We start from the raw sequence: 20956 nt of genomic DNA on the forward strand, positions 1-20956 counted from the left end.
TCAGGTCTTGACGTTCATACCAGGGGGCGGAGCCAGGAGGTTGGCCACGATCACCGAGGATTTTGGATAGCCTGAGGCGGGAATAACAGAGAGACCTGTAGAGAGAGTTGTTGAAGAGAGACCCTGTTAGGAGGGAGAGGAGAGTAGAGGAGTCAAAAGGGAAAGAACGTCTGTCAGGGATCTGGGTCGTAGCCCGGATACCCTGTGGCCAAAAGGCAGACGGTGGTTACCTCCTGCAGGAGCCGGGAAGACGGCTGGTGGAACCGTAAGGGACCGGGACAGGGTAGTGGTCCACCGGTACCGAACCGGGGAACCAACTGGAAAACGGAGCACCAGGAGGGGTACTCAGACCCAGAACGAGGTCCATAAGCCACTGGACCACGTCGAATTTACTGATTAAGGTCTGGACCTTAGGTCCTTTCCCGTCTCAAGACCCGAAAGACGGCAACAGCCCACCGAGGGGGATAGAAAGCCACCGCACAGGCAGAGAGATCCCACGGGCCAGTGCCTTCGGGCAAACGGGTTCCCCGACACACATAAAGCTGGGGAGCGGACTACCGTCGCTGAAGCGTAGGCAGTCAAAATCTACAAAACGAGGTGCAGGAGAAAGGCGGGAACCACCGAACCGGGTGGGGGACCAGACGCAGCCGGCTGCGGGCACCGACCACCATCCTTTTGGTTTACCAGAGACTCCGGTGTATCTGTCATAGTGAGTACAACAGTGCCCTCAGGTCGCGCACCGTGCCGCACCAACTCACCCGCACCTCGCAACCACCGGGCCCCGGAACCATCACCCCCTGCCCACGGAGGGGTCAACACCAAGCTTCACAACACGTCCCCAGGAGCCTAGTTACAGCAGCGGTGGTGTCCACACTCACCACAACCCGTGGGTGGCGTCACAAATTTACATCCCTAAACACCACGGCCCCGGCCATGAACCTCCCCACCGAAGATCACCCTCCTTCACGTAGCGCCAGCTTCCCTTCAGAGTGACGTGACCCCCGGGTGCCGGAGGTGCTCGAGCCACCCACCGAACGAGCCCGGACCCGAGCGGCTCGGCTGCGGCCGAGCACAGGGCGGTACAACACCATTTTGGAAAAGGGCAAAAAGCCCAAAAAGGATAAACAGAAAAAACCAGAATCATGACGTACTTAATAAAATGCAAGTTCTACTGAAATTTTTACTACGAAAATACATTTTCAATATGACAAGTTTCCATTAACATCAACTATAAATATTGAAATTTCATGAAATGTTTTCTGAAAGTTAAAGGGAACCTGTCATGTCCAATATGCACCCAGAATCACGAGCAGTTCTGGGTGCATATTTCTAATCCCTGCCTACCTGTAAAATGAAATGTGCATAAGTATATGTGGCGCCCCTGAGGCTTCAGTCACCACAGATGTACTGCACCTCACCCAGAGGAGTGGTATTCCATCCAGAGTACGGAAGAGGTCATCCACCGATATGCACACAAAACACACAACACCTCAATTAGCAGCTCTCCACCGAGTCAGGGTTAGGGCTTGGTTCCATTAATGCTATGTATAGCCACCACTGGTGATGGTTCCTCCATCCCCCTAATCTGACAGGGCCTGGGGGTGGAGTCTAGTTAGTTGGGGACACTGTAGTGTCAGGGAGTCGAGAAGGAACAGTGGAGGAGCGAAGACCTGAGGTCTGGAGCTGATGCAGCTCAACCCAGGCACAAGACAAAAGGGGTCCTAGAGTCCACGGGAAAGTGCGCCATACACACGTGGTCTCGTTCCACATACGACATATTAAGGTGGAGGGACTTGGCCGTAGAATGGGGACTGGTCCCTAGCCATGAGGAGAAGAACCAACGTGCTTCGCTAGTAAAACCAGAGGCTAAGGACATATCTAGTACCAAAGCCAACTCTGCACACGAATCCGCTGGAAGGTGACCACATATTGCCAAGGGAGTGAGCTTCAAGCCACCTGACAGGGTCTGCGGACACCGGCTCAGGGCACTGTGTGTGTAGGCGCGGGACAGGCAGGTGAGAAGTCAGTGGAGGAAGATGACCAAGGAAAGAACACTAGAGGGGCGCACCGGTCTTGACCTCCGAACTACCTGGGATCGACTGGAGCCTATCACAGTGGAACCAGCACTCCAAAGTCGATCACTGACTAGTCATGTTACCTTGGAACCTGCTACAGTGACTAAAAACCTTGAGACAGAATTCCCTGTGTCGCTCCGTTATTCACCTGCGCCTCCGGCTCTGCACCCCTGCAATCACCTCCTACTACTCCCATCCGCCCTGGGGCCAAGCTCTACCTGTGGAGGGCTATACCAATCAAGCTGCGTCACCATCCGCCCCAGAAGTCCCCATCCTGCAACAGCGGCACCTAACTGCCGCATACCACAGTTGGCGTCACGAACTATCATTTCCGCTCTTTTTACTGACACCGCTGGGGTCATGGGACCGGGCCTTGCTGCCACCACAGCGTCCCAGAAATGGAACCACAGCCCGGTAACAAGTAACCCCACGGCCCCGGTGTGGGTGTTTCATATACATAGTGAATGTGCAGAATTCTGATCTCATTACAAACAATGCATACAAATTATATGGTGACATACAGGAGACTTCTGGCTTGTTAAAGGGAATCTGTCACCAGGTTTTTCCCTTATGAGCTGCGGCCATCACCAGTGAGCTTTTATATACAGCATTCCAAAATATTGTATATAAGAGCTGTCCTGTATAATGTAAAAAACAATTTATAATATTCACCTGGGGGCGGTCCGGTCCAATGGGCATCACTGCTCTCCAGTCTGGCGCCTCGTCTCTGCTGCAATTTCCATCCTCCTTCTATCCAGCCCAGGCTGGCATTGCGGTCCTGCGCAGGTGCACTTTGATCTGCACCATTGAGGCAGATCAAAGTACTGTAATGTGCAGGTGCGAGGAAAGGTTAAAGACCGCCTGTGCATGCGCACTACAATACTTTGATCTTCCCTGAGCAGGACAGATCACAGTGTACCTGTGCAGGACCTCAATGCTGGCTAATGTGGATGACGTAGGATGCGTCATGCACACGGGCCTCATATGAAGAAGGACGGAGATCACCGCAGAGAGGAGGCGCCAGACCGGAGTGCAGCGACACCCATTGGACCGGACCGGCCCCTAGGTAAGTATTATAAAAGTGATTTTTTTACGTTCCACAGCGCATCCTGGGCTCTTATATACAGTATTCTGGAATGCTGTATATAAGGACTCACTGGTGGTGGCCGAAGCTTATATGGGAAAAACCTGGTAAAAGGTTCCCTTTAACAAGCCAGAAGTCTCCTCTGACTTGTCTGCAAACAGTGGAGCGATCCAGCAGTACATATGTGAAGCCCTGACACTGCAGGAAGTCACACATAGGACCCGCATAACACCTTCCCTCACCCAGGTTACACACAGCCAACCAGAAAACCCTAGTCACCTCCCCCAGGGAAAGACAGGCACACCAGTGGGCGGGACCAGGTGGAAGGAAGCGCCCACCTAGGTGTCTGGAGAGCCCAGGGAGGGAAAACAGTTAGTGAAAGAAGTGAGAGAGTCGACAGTGGAGTGGAGTGGAGTGAAGTCCAGGTCTCTGCTATAGGCCTGAGGCTGAACTGACAGGTGTCAGGGTCGGAGCCCGGACACATTGGCTAGGTAGCAGACGGTGGGCCCAAAGCTAGCAGGAGACGGGAAGACGGCTTGGCAGATCCGAGGTGGACCGGGACAGGGTTGGAGCCCGCCGGTACCGACACCGGAGACCTGACCGGAAACCGTGCACAGAGGGGATACTCGGACCCTGAAGCCAGAACCGGAACCAACGGCCTAGCTAATTAACCGATTGAGGGCAGGATTATAGGTCCTGTCCCAACCTAAGTCCCGAAAAGAGACAACCACCCACAGAGAGGGATAGAGTATCCGTCAGAGCCTGTATATCCCACGGTTCAGCTTCAGTAGGCACGGCTTACAACAGTATTACCGGGAGCGGAATCACGAGTTTCAGACCGGGAAGTCCACAACACTACAGCACAATGCAGAGGGAAGAGATACAGACCACCAGCCTGGGTGGGAAACCAGAATACACCCGGCCGCGGCGGCCGGCCACCATCACCTTGGTTAACCAAAGGACTTGTCTGACTTCTTTAATCGTGAGTAAGCTGAGACTCCCTGGTCTGACCAGGTGCACTCGTCCCTGCCATCACCATCCCCTGCACCGAGTCACAGGGTCCCGGGGCCACCATCCCTACCCACGGAGGGGTTAACAACAAGCTGCCATCCCATTGCCCCGGGTGTCCCACAAAAGCAGCGGTGGTGCCACATCTCACCACACACCGTGGGTGTTGTCACAGACAGTTTACTACCATCCCCGTACAAATACGTCCCCCTTTCAGTTGGAGTGTCCCTCGAGCCGCACCATAGATCTGGATGCGAGCAGCGCCGGCTGCTGGCACGAGGGTCGCACACATATCCAGCAGAAGACAATCCGAGCAGTACCGAGAACAGAAGAGGGTGACTGGTAAATATTTTGCAATGCGCAGGGAACATACATTGGTAATACCACTCTGGGGGTGAAAAAAAAAGAAACAAAAAGCCCTGTAGTGGTGCTTTAAGCAGACAGAAGCAAGCATGGCTAAATGCTGGAAAATAATTAGCCATTATATGGTATATTTATTTGTACACTGTATGGCAGTCGATCATATGGGGTCTGTACAGGTGCCGCGCAAAGTAAAACTAGCCTTGATCTTGCATAAGTCAGTAAGTTTTATACAAGAGGGAAGGAGCAGTGAGAAATTTTGTATTTTTTCACCTGTTGCGCTTCATGAATATCAAAAATAGTTTTACAGTACAGCAATATTCAATATATAACAGAGGCAAAAACCAAACGCTTCCTTCTTATGGAATGTGCAAAAGTGAAGTCATTAAAATGATCGTTATCTGCCATCAGTGGAGTTATGACTTAGAAATTCAAGGTGAACCCACTGACTATTATTATTGGAGCGGGTGCCATGGCGGCCTCGTCTCTACATTTATCCTACAGGCTGATTTTTTTTTTTTTGTTATCAAGATTCAAACGCATGTAAATGTGAATGGGAAAATGTGTGCCAAATACTTGCTCCTAATTATCAACTGGAAAATAAACCTTAAACGTCCTAATGAAGAAAAGAAGCAAAGTGTATGGAAATTCCGCAGTGACTGGAAATAAGAGTCTATTTTCATAGAGTCAATGTATTGTCCATGTGCTCATCCCTCTTTGGATGGACAGTAAACCTAAATGACGATTAGAAGCCGAGTGATCAGTAAGTGTCACACTATGGTTCGTTCAGATTTTTGGAAGCCGAGTGCTCAGTCAGTGTCAGACCATTGTTCGTTCAGATTTTTGGAAGCTTGTCAAACTTTTTGTTATAGTTAAACAGGTTATTTTTTCATTCCCAGCAGATGCTTTAAAAAATACAGATTCCCAGCAGATCTAGCATTGCCTATCTGTCGCAGGCGGAGGAGGGGACGCTGCGCTCTCCCACTGCTCGGGTCCGGCCGCTGCTGCTGCTGCTTGGTTGGTGGCTTGAGCGGTGGGCCGGGTCCCGGGGACTCGAGCGGCGCTCCTCGCCCGTGAGTGAAAAGGGGGATTTTTTATTGTGGGGGTTTTTGATTATTGTCCGTGACGCCACCCACGGTTGTGGTGATATTGGTGACACCACCGCTGCTCTGGACGGGGATCCCGGGAGCGGTGACAGGGAGCAGCTTTGTTGTTAGTTCTCCCCTCCGTAGGTAGGGGGTTGGTTGTCCCGGGGCCCGGTGATGGGGTAGGGAAGGATGGCAGGCAGGTTACAGGGCCTGGCGAGGTGCAAGGTCGCAGGGGCAGCGCTGTGCCACACGGCACGGTGGTACTCACTCAGCCAATGATGAGGACACAGTTCTCGGTAAAACACACGGCTGGATGGACGGGTCCCACTGACGGCTGCGGTGGTTTCTGCTCCCGGCAGGTTGATGGTGACTGCCTTTCCCTGCACCTAGATACGGTAGATGGTTCCAATGGGTTCCCACTGGTAACCCGCTCCCCGGCTTGGATATAGGCCGGAGGAGCCCCTTTTGCCCGCAGGCGCTGGCCCTGAGAAACGGTTGCCTTGGCGGTGTCTCCCTCACTTGGTTGGACTGTTGCCTTCTGTCGAGACTTGGTTGTTGGGAAACCCAGGAGGTTCCCTTCACTAACGAATTTGGCAAATTCACGGCGACTCCTAGCCTTGCTGGGGTCCGTAAGCCCCTGCCAGATGGTGCTGACTTCTCTTTGTGTACCGGTCCGGTACCGCCGGGCCACCGCCCGTCCACGGTCCTTACGGTAGACTCCAATCGGTCACTCCTGCAGACGGTCACCACCGTCTGCCAACCTTGCTGTACCGCCCGGGCCACACACCCGGACGCTGTCAGTTAGTTGCTCCACTACTACTCTACTTCCTTCCACTTTCACCTCCGAAACTAATCTCTTTGTTTTCCCGCCTCCAGGACTGTGAACTCCTCGGTGGGTGGGACCAACCGCCTGGCCCACCCCCTGGTGTGAACATCAGCCCCTGGAGGAAGGCAACAAGGGTTTTGTGTTCTGACTTCGGTGTGCCTGCTGGGAGTGTGGCGTGTGTGGGTGTTGTTTTCTGTGGCCCCTGGCTTGTCCAGGGCGCCACATATCCACCACTTTCAATCCTTGGTGACAGGCTGCAGCATTGACTTAATCACTACATCACTTGTGCAGCCCATACACTTGACAAAGCAGTGATGCCAGGGTAATTGGCACAAGACCGATGAGCCCAGTGATTTGCTGCACTGTAGTAGTGATAGTACCACTGCAGCCTGTCCACAAAGACTGAAGCAGCTTCAAAGAGAAAGTACCGGACTTGCTATCACAAGGGAGTATGGATGGAACAATTGCTCCTAGGCTGACCCCAAAGCGGGCTTTACACGCAACGACATCGCTAACGAGATGTCGTTGGGGTCACGGAATTCGTGACGCACATCCGGCCTCGTTAGCGACATTGTTGCGTGTGAAACGTAGGAACGACCGTTAACGATCAAAAGTACTTACCAAATCGTTGATAGTTGACCAGTCGTTCCTATCCCGATTATCGTTGCTGCTGCAGGAACGATGTTTTTCGTCGTTCCTGCGGCAGCACACATCTCTATGTGTGACACCAAAGGAACGAGACATCGCTTAAGGCTTGGGCCCCTGTGCTGTTCCTTATCTCAAAGGTAGATTTGATGGTAGCCAAGCCAAAATCCCACAAATAGTCACAGTCAAAGGTAAATGAAAACTTGTGCACACTGCACTCAAACACAAAGGAGGAACAGTATGTGAACTGGGGAGTAATGCAAAAGGGGTAGGAAATAAACACGCAATGGGTAAACACACACCACACTGAACCGTAACTTGTAGATCAACATACAACTGGATAGCACAGAGGAAGGAGATGCTATATCTGTCAAATAGCCCCAGAATCCAGAACCTTATAAAGGGTGAGGGCAGCTGGTGGTGATCAGCAGCCTGAACTCCCAGCACATAATCACAAGCCAGCTGGGATTAACTCCTGCTGTACTGCAGAGCAGCGAAACCAGAACCAGCCAACGCCCAATAAAGGCTGTGCAACTAAATTATTCCAGGCTGTCTGTCAGACTCTACAGTGTGAACAGTGCCCGACACTGCTATGACACCCATCGAGCTCAACGCCGAACACCGCACGACACTTCCGAGGGTAAGTATAGTTGAATTTGTTATTATGTATGCAAGCCTATCAATTAATATAATATAACTTACATTTTGGGACAAGTTTGTGTCTTTTGCATTTGTGTATGACTCCTTCTTGCTGGACTCTATCTGAGCATGGTAGCCTGAATGGCACGGAGAGAATCCAGTTTATCTGTAATATAATGGAATGTCCCGATGCAGCTCTGATATAATCACGTAGGGCGGCAGGTGTGGATGTCCATTGAATTCTTAGTTCTTCATTTAGTGTTCATCCACTTTCTTTATTGAATTACTATGCTCAGCTTATGCATTAACACCTCCCGCTGTGTCTGTACTTAGCACCAAGCTCCTTCAAACTAGGAGAGACTACTTTCACTGTATCAGAACAATTGAGCAACTTTGCAAAAAACTTTGTTATACTTCTGTTGAGCTCCTCCAGAGCCACATTCACAATTCTGCTGTTTAGGTCTAGGACACATGGCGAGTTAAATGGTCCAAGTGAAATGCAATAAAAATCGCATTCCACTTGGACCCATGTTACTCTATGGGGTCGCTCCCATGTGCGATTTTTCTCTCAGCCCTAATCAGACCGAGATAACAATCACAGCATGCTGGGGGTGGAATCCAATTCACAATCCCATAGGTGCAAGTGAAACATCGCACTGCACTTGGATGACACTGGAGTGCAGTGCAATAATCGCATCAGCTGATAATGGAGCGGATGGGGGGGAACAGTCCTTCCCTCTCCTCCGCAGCTGTGATCCAATCACAGATCACAGTGGCATGAAACTCGGACCATACTTGCAGCAGAGCGGGAACACGGAGTCAGTAGCACATCGCATCCAATGCTAACTGCTCGTGTGGCCCTAGCCTTACTGCTGAAGACAGTGAACACTTCCTCATTATCTTACCTGGGCTTTAATAATGTTACATTGCATTTTGGAAGATGAAGTTTTTTCGTGTGAATCAGATTAAAAAAATATCATACTTAAGTGAGACATTGAGGGAAATTTATGAATGAGTGAGTATTTCTGGAGGAATAAAACATGTAAATTATGGCACATACCATATTTATGCTATCATTTGCAACTTTGTGCTTCCGGGATGGGGCTTTATGGGTGTGTTGGGAATGTAGTAAGCTAATATAGATACTGGACCATCACTCTACTTAAATGGGCTACAGTGTTCTGTTTTTGGAGGGGTTATTTTGTATTGATGGCTTCCTGACAATCAATAACTTGTCACTTAAGGCCGCTTTACACGCTGCGACATCGCTAGCGATTGCACCCGCCCCCATCGTTTGTGCGTCATGGGCAAATCGCTGCCCGTGGCGAACAATATCACTAGGACTCATCACACGTACTTACCATCCTAGCGACGTCGCTGTGGGCAGCGAACAACCTCTTTTGTAAGGGGGCGGTCCGTGCGGCGTCACAGCGACGTCAATCAGCGGGCCACCAATAGAAGCAGAGGGGTGGAGAGCAGCCGCATTCACGTCACGCCCACCTTGTTTCCGGAGGACGCAAAAACGATGTTGTTCGTCGTTCCCGGGGTGTCACACGTAGCGATGTGTGCTGCCTCAGGAACGACGAACAACCGTCGTCCCAGAAATTTAACGACATTTGGAAAATGAACGACGTGTCAACGATCAACGATTTGGTGAGTATTTGTGATCGCTAGGGGTCGCTCGTAGGTGTCACACGCAACGACGTCGCTAACAAGGCCGGATGTGCGTCACGAATTCCGTGACCCCAACGATATCTCGTTAGCGATGTCGTTGCGTGTAAAGCGGCCTTTATTCTAAGAGTAGTTGCTAATTTGTATCTTTGGTACAATCCCTTGAAGGCTTGGTTCATATGATCAAAATAAAAATTAGGGCAATCATATCCACAAATAGCATACGTGATTGGTTCTGTATGCACCTTTGTGTTCTCGTCTATATCACAGACAGATGCCAGTGCTACCTCAGGGTTTCTCTAATCTTAAAAACTACTTTTCCAGTTGAAGACAGTCCACAATAACTTGCCATCAGGGAAGCTATTGCTGGCTATATATTTCCACTCTAGTGGTGACTGTTTGGGGAAATGTGATATTACTGTCACTGTGTGACTGCAAAATAGCAAGGAACAGGGGGCTCCTATACTGTCCCTCTTGCTAGGGGACCCCAGTCTGTTACCCCTCTCCAGGGAAGTAAGGGGCAGAAGTGCGTTGGAATCAGATTAAGACAGACAGGAGAACACCAAAACTCAGACACACTGCAACTCACAGGAATAAACAGTAATAGACTAAGGAGAAAAGCGAGAGCAGGAATTCAGCTACAAAAAGACAACAAGGGTTAACACCACAACCACTCAAAGCAATAATCCCCAACAACCACCAATGAGTCTTGATCACAACACCTCACCAGCCCAGTTTAGGTAAGCTATAGCTGGCATTAATAGAAAAGTCCAGCCAGCATATATAAGAGAGGAGCAAATGTGACTGGCTACCCCACAGCATGTGATAAAAGAGACTAATAAGCAGCCCAGCAGATATTAACTCTTGCTAGCCTGCTTAAGTCTGTGGGTTGATGCCCGTGTCTCCCTGCGCTGATTACAGACATCAGGAAAGCTAGCAAGCAGCGTGCCAGAATCTGTAGATTCCTCAGTTCCTGATGCTGATATGAGTTGGTGATGCCTGCAAAAAGCTCCTTGTGACAATTACACAGTGGTGATTCAAATTTCTCGCCCATAGATTTGGCGACAATTGATTCTCAGGATCCAGCTCTTGATCACATTAGTAATCTGAAACTACTCTATGGGAGCCCCGAGAACCACCTTTTACCTGACAGCATCCCCATCCTCTTTGGTTTAGTTAACCTTGCGTGTCGTCACACGAGTGTACCTGGCGGTGGCCACCATCAGAAGATGAGGCAGCCCCGGAACTCACTATTTCTAGCTGCTTGCTGTTGCCACCAACTCCAAGAATAGGATTTGGGGTGTCGGACCCCAGCCAATTAGTCATTGATGACCTTTCCTAACAATAGCCCAGCAATGTAAAAGTAGGGGATAACCTCTAAGTTATATATCTTAGCATTTACTGGTCAGTACAAAATGACAGTTCAAGCACACACATTGGAGGCAATCTTGGCGTGGTCACATAGTTTGGGGCACTTTCCCACCAACTTGTTTTCCATCTAATTTTGGCTTTCTCTGGTTCCTGTAAACCAAGAGCTGTCAATCAAGGAAGAGGGGGAGGAGATGCTGGAAGTTTGAACCGTCAGTTTGTGCTAATAGACACTACTTAAAGCTTATTTATTTGGGGGGTGCTGAAAACTCCATTGATTATTGATACCTTAAGAATTTTTTAAAACATCCCAGAGAGATTAACCCTTTAATCAACTTACCAAGAATACTTCAAAGTAATGTAGACTACATTAATTCACCCAAAAATTCTGTATATTTAAAGAGAGATGATTAATGTGAAAAATAACAGTCTTTGCCATTTAAATGTAAAATAGCAATATTCCCAAACAATTATCAGTGCCATGAAAACATTGTGACACGTCCACTTTTACGCTTGGAGATGTAATGAAACAACGTCCACAGGTATTGTTCAAAGAACAGCAATAATGAAGCAACACGACTGATAAAATGTTACGTGATCACACAGTGAACCCAGCCAACTAATGAAGGAGAAAACAGCTTTTATCTTAAACTGAGATTACGCTGTCTCTGCTGCCCCTGGCATTTATAAAAATGAATCTCAAAATGAGAATTTTCTAATCTAGATACTGTAACAACAAAACGTAGTTACAGGACAAATTCTAATCGAGCAGATGTAGCAGAGCGGCGTTAATCTGGGCTGTGATAACTTTCTGAGTTAAGAAAAGTCATTCTGCAAATCCACATCCAACACAGCATAATAACACGAATGACAAACTCCCTTCTACTACTGTATATCACCATTAGCAAAATGACGATCAAAGGATGATACATTTTATATCAGGTATAGAAAGAACTCACCCCCATGTTTTATTAGAAAAGATACTTACTTTTTTAGCCATGTGTGATGTCATCAGCCATTAAATATTTAACCCCCCTCCTACTAAGCACAGAGTTTAGTACATATAGTACACAATATTATAATCTATAGGAATGTAAAGAATATAGAGATGGTTCTGGTCCAACCTGCTAATAAACTGGTACAAAATAAATAAGTATGTGTTGAAATTTAAGGAAAAAAAAGTCAATCTATAGCATTACGTATCATGGTATTAGAGAGAGAAAAGTAAAAGACAAATATGAGTGTGTGATATATATATATATATATATATATATATATATATATATATATATATATATATATATATATATATGGTAAAATAAGAATATGTACAAAAGCATAATCTATAATAATAAAAAAATTATATTTATATATATATATAAATAGTATATATACACGTGCATATATGTGCTTATATATAAACATATGTTATAGTAATATATATTATAATAGAAAATGATAAAAAGTGAGAAATATATGTATAAAAGCAAAGTATATGATAAAAATATATATAGATAAGAAAACAATATATATATATATATATATATATATATATATATACACACACACGTGTATATATGTGAATATATACACATGTTATAACAATATATAAGTATAATTAAAAATGGTAAAATAATAAATATTTGCATGAAGGATAATATATACAGTAATACAAAATAGATATAAATAGATAAAAAAGAGTATATACATATATACATGTGTATATATGTACCTATATATGTATATATATATATGTATATATATATATATATTCATAACGTATAGAAAGAATGGTAAAATAATAAGAATATGTATAAAAGTATAATATATATAAATAGAAAGGAATAGTATATAAACATATACATGTGTATATATGTGCCTATATATAAACATATGTTATAAAAATATAAATATATATATATAGCATAATATATAATAAAAATATAAATAGATAAGAATAATATATATACATACACACTCACGCATATATGTGTGGATATATAGCACGTACTGTATATAATGACATAAGAAGGCAGAGCTGATTAGAACTTTACGTCACAGATGCAACATAATGTAAAGTGATATCTTTCCAACATACGACAACCTGTATGATGGGTAGAGGCATCTGACAAACTCCGCTCTCCTGCATCTGACAAGTTGAGCTCTTCTACATGAGCATTCGTAAGACATTAGCAAACAACACACACAAACTGCAGTAAAACTTTACCAAGTGGTAAATGATGAGCAGCAAGACAGCAAAACAGAGCGAGAAAGTTCCCTTACCTTCTATACCTGCTTCAATAAGCCCAAACTGTTCCAATAATTTGACAAAAAGGACAATGACGATTAGTACGGCTATCATTTCAAGACCTTCCAAGTTCATGGCGAGCTAGGTCATGGTCTGACCACAGCCAGCTAGTTCACGGCTCTGCTCACTGGCTTTCTTTGTCAAGCCATTAAACTACATTAGGAGGACTACTGCCAGTCAGCGAGGGAGAGGGAGAAAGAAAGGGAGAGGGAGAGGAGAGTGTCTGTGTGCATACAGTGCCGCCTGTCTATACTAGCAGAGGCCAGAAGTGGCAGACGGATAAAGTCAGGCCTGTCAGGATTTACCCGTATGCTCGTTATCACTGGTACACAGAGAGACAGCCATGCATCAAAGCAAGTGACGATCACCCAAGGACCCAGGAGGTCACACGAGCAAACGTCCTCGCAAAAAAGTGACGCGCGCAGGCTGACAGCAAAACACCTGGGATATTTTTTCTCCCACTTTCTTCATTCATTTGTGTTATGGTTGGCAGTTCCCTTGGTAACCACATCCAGCATCCATAGGAAATCTAGGTTTGATACTTAGGTAAAGCTCTGCTTGTGGCTCAATGGTTAGGTGTGCTGACTGACAATGACATTGAGAGACCCTTCTTAGAAGGAGCTCCTTGTGATCTCGGAGAATCACTTGGAGGCATTGTGCGGATGACAGGAGTGTAAACTAAATTTAAGAGTGATCAAAGAAATAAGAAATTATGTACAAGATTTCTGATGAGGGGTAGATATACACACAACAGACGAGTGGCAGAAATTTCTAAAAATAAGGTTCCCCGAAATCTATTCATTTACAGAACTTTTTGCAAGAAACTCGACAAGTGTAAATATACTTGTAGGGAGTTTCCAAGTATCCAGAAACCATCTTTTAGGAGACTTTCACACTTTTGTGTTTCCATTATGTGTGGTATCCATTTTTTTCTCTGATACAACTTGTACCCATAACCTATGGTGAACTTCACATGCCCATTTTTTCTTGGCAGCACTAATGACAATGGCCGATACAAGTCTGTGTGTCTACACACAAAACCGGAGGAAAAGGAGAAATGAGGCAACAATCATGTGCAAAAAATGTCATTTTATTCATTAAAGTACATATAAGTTGATATAAAAATGCATGGGTGGAAGAAATCGACCTAGCAGTAAGGCATAAAGTGGGGGGAAGGGGGAGGGTGTCTGTGTGTAAGGAAGTTGAAGTGCTGCCCACACCCCCTTGAAGAACATGTGATGTTCTGCAATGCAGTTGTGGCGCTCCTGAGGCTCCAGTTGCCACAGAGGTACTGCACCTTAGCCAGAGGTGTGGTATCCCATTCCCGGGTAAGAGCCGTTTCACACATCCGGCATTTCGCCGGATTGACGGATCCGGCACACTCCAGTACAGTGTATACAGTACAATGGCATCGCGGCAACCTCCGGTCACATGCTGTCATGTGACCGGCGCATGTTACCGGAGGTTGCTGCGCTGCCATTGTACTGTATTACACTGTACTGGAGTGTGCCGGATCCGGCAATCCGGCAAAATGCCGGATGTCTGAAACGGCCCTAAGGAGGAGGTCACAAGTTGGTATAAACACAAACACAGACACTCTTAATTTAGTGACACTCCATTGGGCCATGGTTATGGCGAGTTGCGACCTAAGCAGTCGCCTTAGGGAAAGCACTGACCTAAAGCTAGTCTGGAGGTGGAGTTTAGTTAGTGGGAGCAAACTGTAGAACGTTAGTCAGTCAGGAAGTGGACGCAGAGGAGAGAGGTCCTGGGGTCTGTCGCTGGAGTAACTCGTCCCAGGATCAGGGAAGAAGGAGTCTCTAAACCACGGGAAGTGCGCCATACAACAGTGGGCTCTTATCCACAGCTCATATACCGGTGTGGAGGGACTTGACTGCAAAGGGGACCGGCACCTCAACTACTGGAGAACTACAAGGCTCAGCTAGCAAACTGGAGGCTGAGGTTACTGCAAGTACCGAAGCCACATCCACACACATCCAGTGAAAAGGTGACCATATAGGACCAAGGGACAAGGCAAGAAAGCCACCCACACAAAGGATCTGCGGACACTGTCTCGGGGCTCTGTGTGTGAAGCGCGGGACAGGCGGAAGAGGTCAGCATAGGAAGACGACCAGGGAAGGAACATAGAAGGGTATGTGCCGCCCTTGCAGCGGTCGAACCGCTTGGATCCTGGGGTTGCTGTGGTTCGAGGGTCTCCGGACTCAAGGGCTCACAGCCACTTCAAATGCAAAGGGGGGTATTTACAGGGGATAAGAGTTTGTGACGCCAACCATGGTCCGCGGTAAGGGGAGTACGACCACTGTCAATGGTAGTACCCAGGGGAGATAGAATGGGGCAGCCAGATGACGTTCCCTCCATGGGTAGGGGAGGCCCTGGGACTCTGGATAGTGGAGGTGTAGGGGAACGTGACAGCTCGATCTAATGTGCTCCGGTGAGGATCACGCCGTTCCCCACCACAATCAGCAGTCCGCGATAATTTGATGCCAATGTGTTGGCATGTGAGCGCGGGATCAGATGATGACTCCTGTCGCTACCATGACTCACTTCCTGTGAATGCTGGCAGAGCACTGGCACTCACGGGAACACAGCATTTCTGCTGATCAGAGCGATGCTGAAGCACCACTCTTATCAACAGAAATGATTGGATAGTGAAATCATAAAGTCCCCTAAGGGACTAATAAAATCACTAAAAAAAGTAAAAGAAAGAGTTTTAAAAACTAGAACAACTCTAAAAGTTCAAATCACCCCCTTTTTACCCCATTGAAAATAAAACAGCAGTAATTATAAAACACATATTTGTTATTGCCGAGTTCAGAAATACCCGATGTATCAAAATATAGAATCAATTAATCTGATCAGTACACCGTGTAGTGAGAAAAAAATCCCAAGCGCCAAATTACATTTTTGGGTTGTCGCAACATTGCATTAAAATGCAATAACAGGCGATCAAAACAGCACATCTACACAAAAATTGTATAATTAAAAACGCCAGCTTAAGATGCACAAAATAAGCAGTCACTGAGCCCCAGATGAGAATTCTTCAGGTCTTGAAAAATGGGACAAAAGCGCTACTCTTTTTTTTTTTTTTTTTTTTTACAAACGTCAATTTTTTTTCACCACTTAAATAAAAGTAAAACTATACATGTTTGGTATTTACAAACTTGTACTGACCTGGGGAATCATAATGCTAAGTTAATTTTTCAAAATAGGGAATATGTGAAATAAAAAACCTCTAATACTATCATGCAGTTGCACTTTTTTTTCAATTTCACCACACTTGGATTTTGTTTTCCCATTATCCAGCACAATATGATGCAGAAAGAATGGTGCCGTTCAAAAGTACAACTTGTCCTACAAAAAACAAGCCTCATATGCCTATATTGATGGAAAAATAAAAACAGTTATGGCTCTTGGAAGGAGAGACAAAAACAAACACGAAAAATGGAAAATGACCCTGGGGTGATGAGAGTGGTTTTAGTGCACTTACTGCACAGAGCCAAGATCACTTATATCTAGTAATGAGTGAGCACTACCATGCTTGGGTGCTCGGTACTCATAACGTACAGTTAAATGCTTGGATGGGCGCGACTCAAGCACCCGAGTATATTGGAATTTAATGGGAGACTTTTTTCCAGGAGATTTCTTGCAAGAAATGCTCAAGTCCCCCATTGACACCCATTATACTCGGGCACTCGAGTAACGCCCATACAGGCATCCAACTATACGTTACAAATACCGAGAACCCTAGCATGGTAGTGCTCATTCATCATTAGACATAAGTGATCTTGGTTCTTTGCAGAAAGTGCACTAAAAGCGCTCCCATCTGGTCTTGAGTGACAGGGATAGCATCCAACCAGGACCCTGCTGCAGATGTCACTGAAGAACTCGTGGAATAGATTGTGGAGGAATCCTTATTGTAGAGAATGCTTCTGCCTTAAGGACTGTCCAAATTACATATACTCGATTAAAACTTTACTAACCCTCTCCAGTGTATTGTTCCAAAGTTAGGGATTTCATTAATGTTTTGAGTGTATTCAGTGCAACTAGATTTTGACCTTATTTGTTAAGCTGTTGTAATGTTTCATTCAATTATCTTAATTATACATTCCCTGACAGAAGTTCTCTCACTTATCCATCTTATGTAAATAAAAGCTTATAATCTGATTTTAAATTCATCCATTGATTTTATAAATTACTCTTTTGAAAGCTGAAACCCTCCCAAATGTGGTTTAGGTTATGAAAATAAAGTTACTGCAAAGATGAAATATTGATCATTTAACCCTAGAACGCATACCTGGGGCCTCGCAGGGCTGCTAGGTTACCTGCTTTCTATGGTAGATTTCTACGGTTGTGCATTCTTGGGTTAATAAACACAGAAAGGTCAGATTTTGGCAAGACAAAAGTTTTGTCACCTTGTCATACTATGCACCCAATCCTAGTTTACATTCTTACCTGTGCTCACTAAATGATCGCTTAATTAGTGGGAGTGTATAAAAGAAACCCAGCACCCCAGACCTTCACTTGAACTGCAACTTGACCTCTGACAACATGCCAAAAATCCACCATGCAACTAAAGACTTGATTATCAAGAGGCTGAAGACCAGATCCACTGCAGAGGTGGCTGGCACCTTTAATGTGTCTCAGTGTCAAGTACAAAGAATTAAAAAAAGATTTGAAGAGACTGGAGATGTTTTTGACAAGCCCAGGTCTGGCAGACCCCGCAAGACAACTGCTCAGGAGGAAAATTTGTTGGTTAGAAAATCCAAAGCCAGCCCCTCTTCCACTTCAGCAGAGCTCCAACAGGCCTGGTCACCACAAGTCCCTGTATCAAGTAGAACAACAAGTCCCTATATAAACTAGAAGTTTGTAGGATTCTGTCTCGAAATGGCCTCCATGGTCGAATCAGTGCCCAGAAGCCAGAACTAAACAAAAGGCAATTCAAAAACCGTGTGACGTTTGCCAAGTCCCACAGCCTGCTAAACAGATGAATGCTGGAAAAGTGGCAGAAGGTGGATTTCTCAGTTGAATTACACCACAGCTGCCGCAAATACTGCAGGATTCCTACTGGAGCACATAAAGATTCAAAATACATTCAAAATCCAGAAAACAGTTAAGTTTGGTGGTGGAAAGATCATGGTCTCGGTTTACATTCAGTATGGCGGTGTGCAAAACATTTGCAAGGTCGAACGCAATATCAATAGCCTAAAATATCAATAATTATTAGGTACCTCTTACGTACCCAATCATAAAAGGGGTCAAATTCTGCATCAGGATGGAGCTCCATCTGATACATCCATCTTTACAACAAAGTTCCTCCTGGCAAAGAAGATCAAGATGCTCAAGGACTGGCCAGCCTAGTCAGCATAGATGAACATTATTGAGCATGTTTGGGGTAGGATGAAAGAGGAAGCTTGGAAGACAAAACAAAAAAATCTAGATAAACTCTGGGAGGCATGTAAGACTGCATTCTTTGCTATTCCTGATGACTTCATCAATAAATTGTATGAATCATTGTTGAACCGCATGAATGCAATCCTTCAAGCTCATGGAAGTTACACAAAATATTAAATATGGCTCTAATAGCACCACAACTTCATTCACCAATGTTATGCAACATATCTTTGTATTAGAAGTTAATTATATGTTTGAATTTCACATTACTTTCTGTGGGCGACAAAACTTTTGTCTTGCCAAAATCTGACCTTTCTGTGTTCATTAAATGATCAATATTTCCGCTTTGCAGCAACTTTATTTTCAGAGCCTAAACCAAATTTGTGAGGGTTTCAGCTTTCAAAAGAGTAATTTATAAAACCAATGGATGAATTTAAAGTCAGGTTCTAAGATTTTATTTACATAACATGGAGAACCAACAGAACTTCTGTCAGGGAGTGTGTTATTGTGTATTAAGTATTGTTCACATGAGCCTTTAACTCAGACAAGTGTTATCCAATTTTTTTTAACGGTTATAACTCGGCACAATGTTACAATATGGGGCATTGTCGAGCAGTGATATTTTTCTTATGTCGATTCAACATGAGTAAAAATTTGTAGCATGCTGCAATTGACAACGTATATTAAATGGCGCGCGCCCATACAAGTCTAAGTGCCTATAAAATATCGGACTGCACTCATGTGTTATCCGAGTGCAGTCCAATATACTCCACCACAGACAATGGAGAAGATGGAGAAACATTAAGTTCTTTGTCTTCTCTGCACTTGTAATTCAATCCTCTCATGCAAGAAAATCAGATCACAGTAAACTACCTTATTTTTCATTTTATAAGACGCACTGGATTATAAGATGCACCCCCAAATTTGAAGGAGGAAAATAGGAAGAAATAATTTTTACTGTTAAAATTAGGTTCCGACTTATATTAGCTCACTGGGGGGAGCGGCGGTGGTAGAGCGACTCAGAATGCAGGGTCTGCGATGCTGCAGGCTCGGAGGAGGGTGTGTTGCAGATTAGAAGGGTCAGTTGATGGCTTTGCAGATATTTTCTTAAAGTCCATCACATTAACTGCTGGCGATTCAAAGCAGCCCCTAGACTGCCAACAGAACAATGGTGCCTGCCGCCACGACATCCCACGAGTCCGCAGTACTGCCGACCCTCCGTCCACTGACCCTCCTGATCCAAAACACCCCCTCCTCCGAGCCTGCAGCATCGCTGACCCTGCTTCCTGAGTAAATCTATTTTTAAAGAGGTTTATAGACATGAATTTCTCATCAGATGCCAGAAACAATCCCTCCAATTCACATAGGCAAACAAATTTAAACCATAGATGTCCATAAATAATGTGTAATAATGAGAATGGACATGGGGAAAAGTACTGAACAGTTGAAGGACGAGAGGTGCAAAAAGCCATGGAAAGTCACCATTTGAAAATTATCAGTAATTAGAAGCAATCTTGTCATTTAATGAAAAACGATATCAGCTGGTTCAACTGATGGCCTATAAAAGGTGTCTCATCACCAAGGCACCACACACCTGGTACCAAATCTCATCAAGTGGAAAGAACATAATTTCACCATAAATTGGCCACAACCAGGTGCTCCCCGTAAGATTTCAGATAGAAGAGTAAAAAAAATAATCAGAAGGGTTGTCCAAGAGCCAAGAACTACCTGTGGAGAGCTACAGTAAGTCCTAGAATCAGTAGGTACAATACAAAGAAAACAAGATATGCATTCAACATCCATGGCCTGTATGCACACTCACCATCTAAAACTATTGCTGAACAAAAAGCATGTTCAAGCGCTTTTAAAGTTTGGTCAACAACATTTAGACAAACTTGAGAATTACTAGGAGAATATGAGAGAACAAATGAGACCAAAAGTGACTGCTTTGGATTCCATAACACACACCATGTTTGGAGGCCAAAAATCACTGAATATCACGCCAAAAATACCTTACCAGTGAAGTTTAGAGGTGGGAACATTATGGTATGGGGCTGTTTATCAGTATATATCACTAGCTAACATGTAATTAAAGAAAGGATGAATGGACAAATATATTGAGACATTCTTGATAAAAATCTGCTGCCATTTATCAGGATGATGAAGATAAAACAAGGCTGGACATTTCAGCAAGACAATGATCCCAAACACACAGCCAAAAAAACTCTCAATTGGTTTCATAGAAAAAAAATAAAGCTACTAGAGTGGCCCAGCCAATCACCTGACCTGAAGCCAGTAGAAAATGTATGGAAGAAAATAAAGCTCACAGTTCATAGAAGTTGCCTATGGGACCTTCAGGAATGGAAGAGTATGTGGAAGAATGGGCCAAAAGCACACCTTAGTAATGCACGTGACCTGTTTCTCCATTCCGGAGTTATCTTGAAGTTGTCATCACCAACAAAGACTTTTGAATGA

At 45.1% G+C, this 20956-nt stretch overlaps 1 protein-coding gene across 3 annotated transcripts in view; it reads right to left on the reverse strand.

Moving 5' to 3' along the window:
- The window catches only part of KCNIP4 (potassium voltage-gated channel interacting protein 4), a 1162298-nt gene that overhangs the window by 798274 nt on the left and 343068 nt on the right, over nucleotides 1-20956 (reverse strand). The window contains exon 1 of one of the 3 annotated variants that reach the window (XM_075346922.1): nucleotides 13048-13393. The exons of the other annotated variants lie outside the window; for them this stretch is intronic. Coding sequence (XP_075203037.1) covers nucleotides 13048-13147 — 100 coding nt within the window. The 5' untranslated portion in view covers nucleotides 13148-13393. Of the gene's footprint in view, nucleotides 1-13047; nucleotides 13394-20956 lie in introns of those variants that run through there. 3 annotated transcript variants of the gene reach the window in all.

Source organism: Anomaloglossus baeobatrachus, chromosome 1 (assembly GCF_048569485.1).
Source record: "Anomaloglossus baeobatrachus isolate aAnoBae1 chromosome 1, aAnoBae1.hap1, whole genome shotgun sequence".
Lineage (NCBI taxonomy): Eukaryota > Metazoa > Chordata > Amphibia > Anura > Aromobatidae > Anomaloglossus > Anomaloglossus baeobatrachus.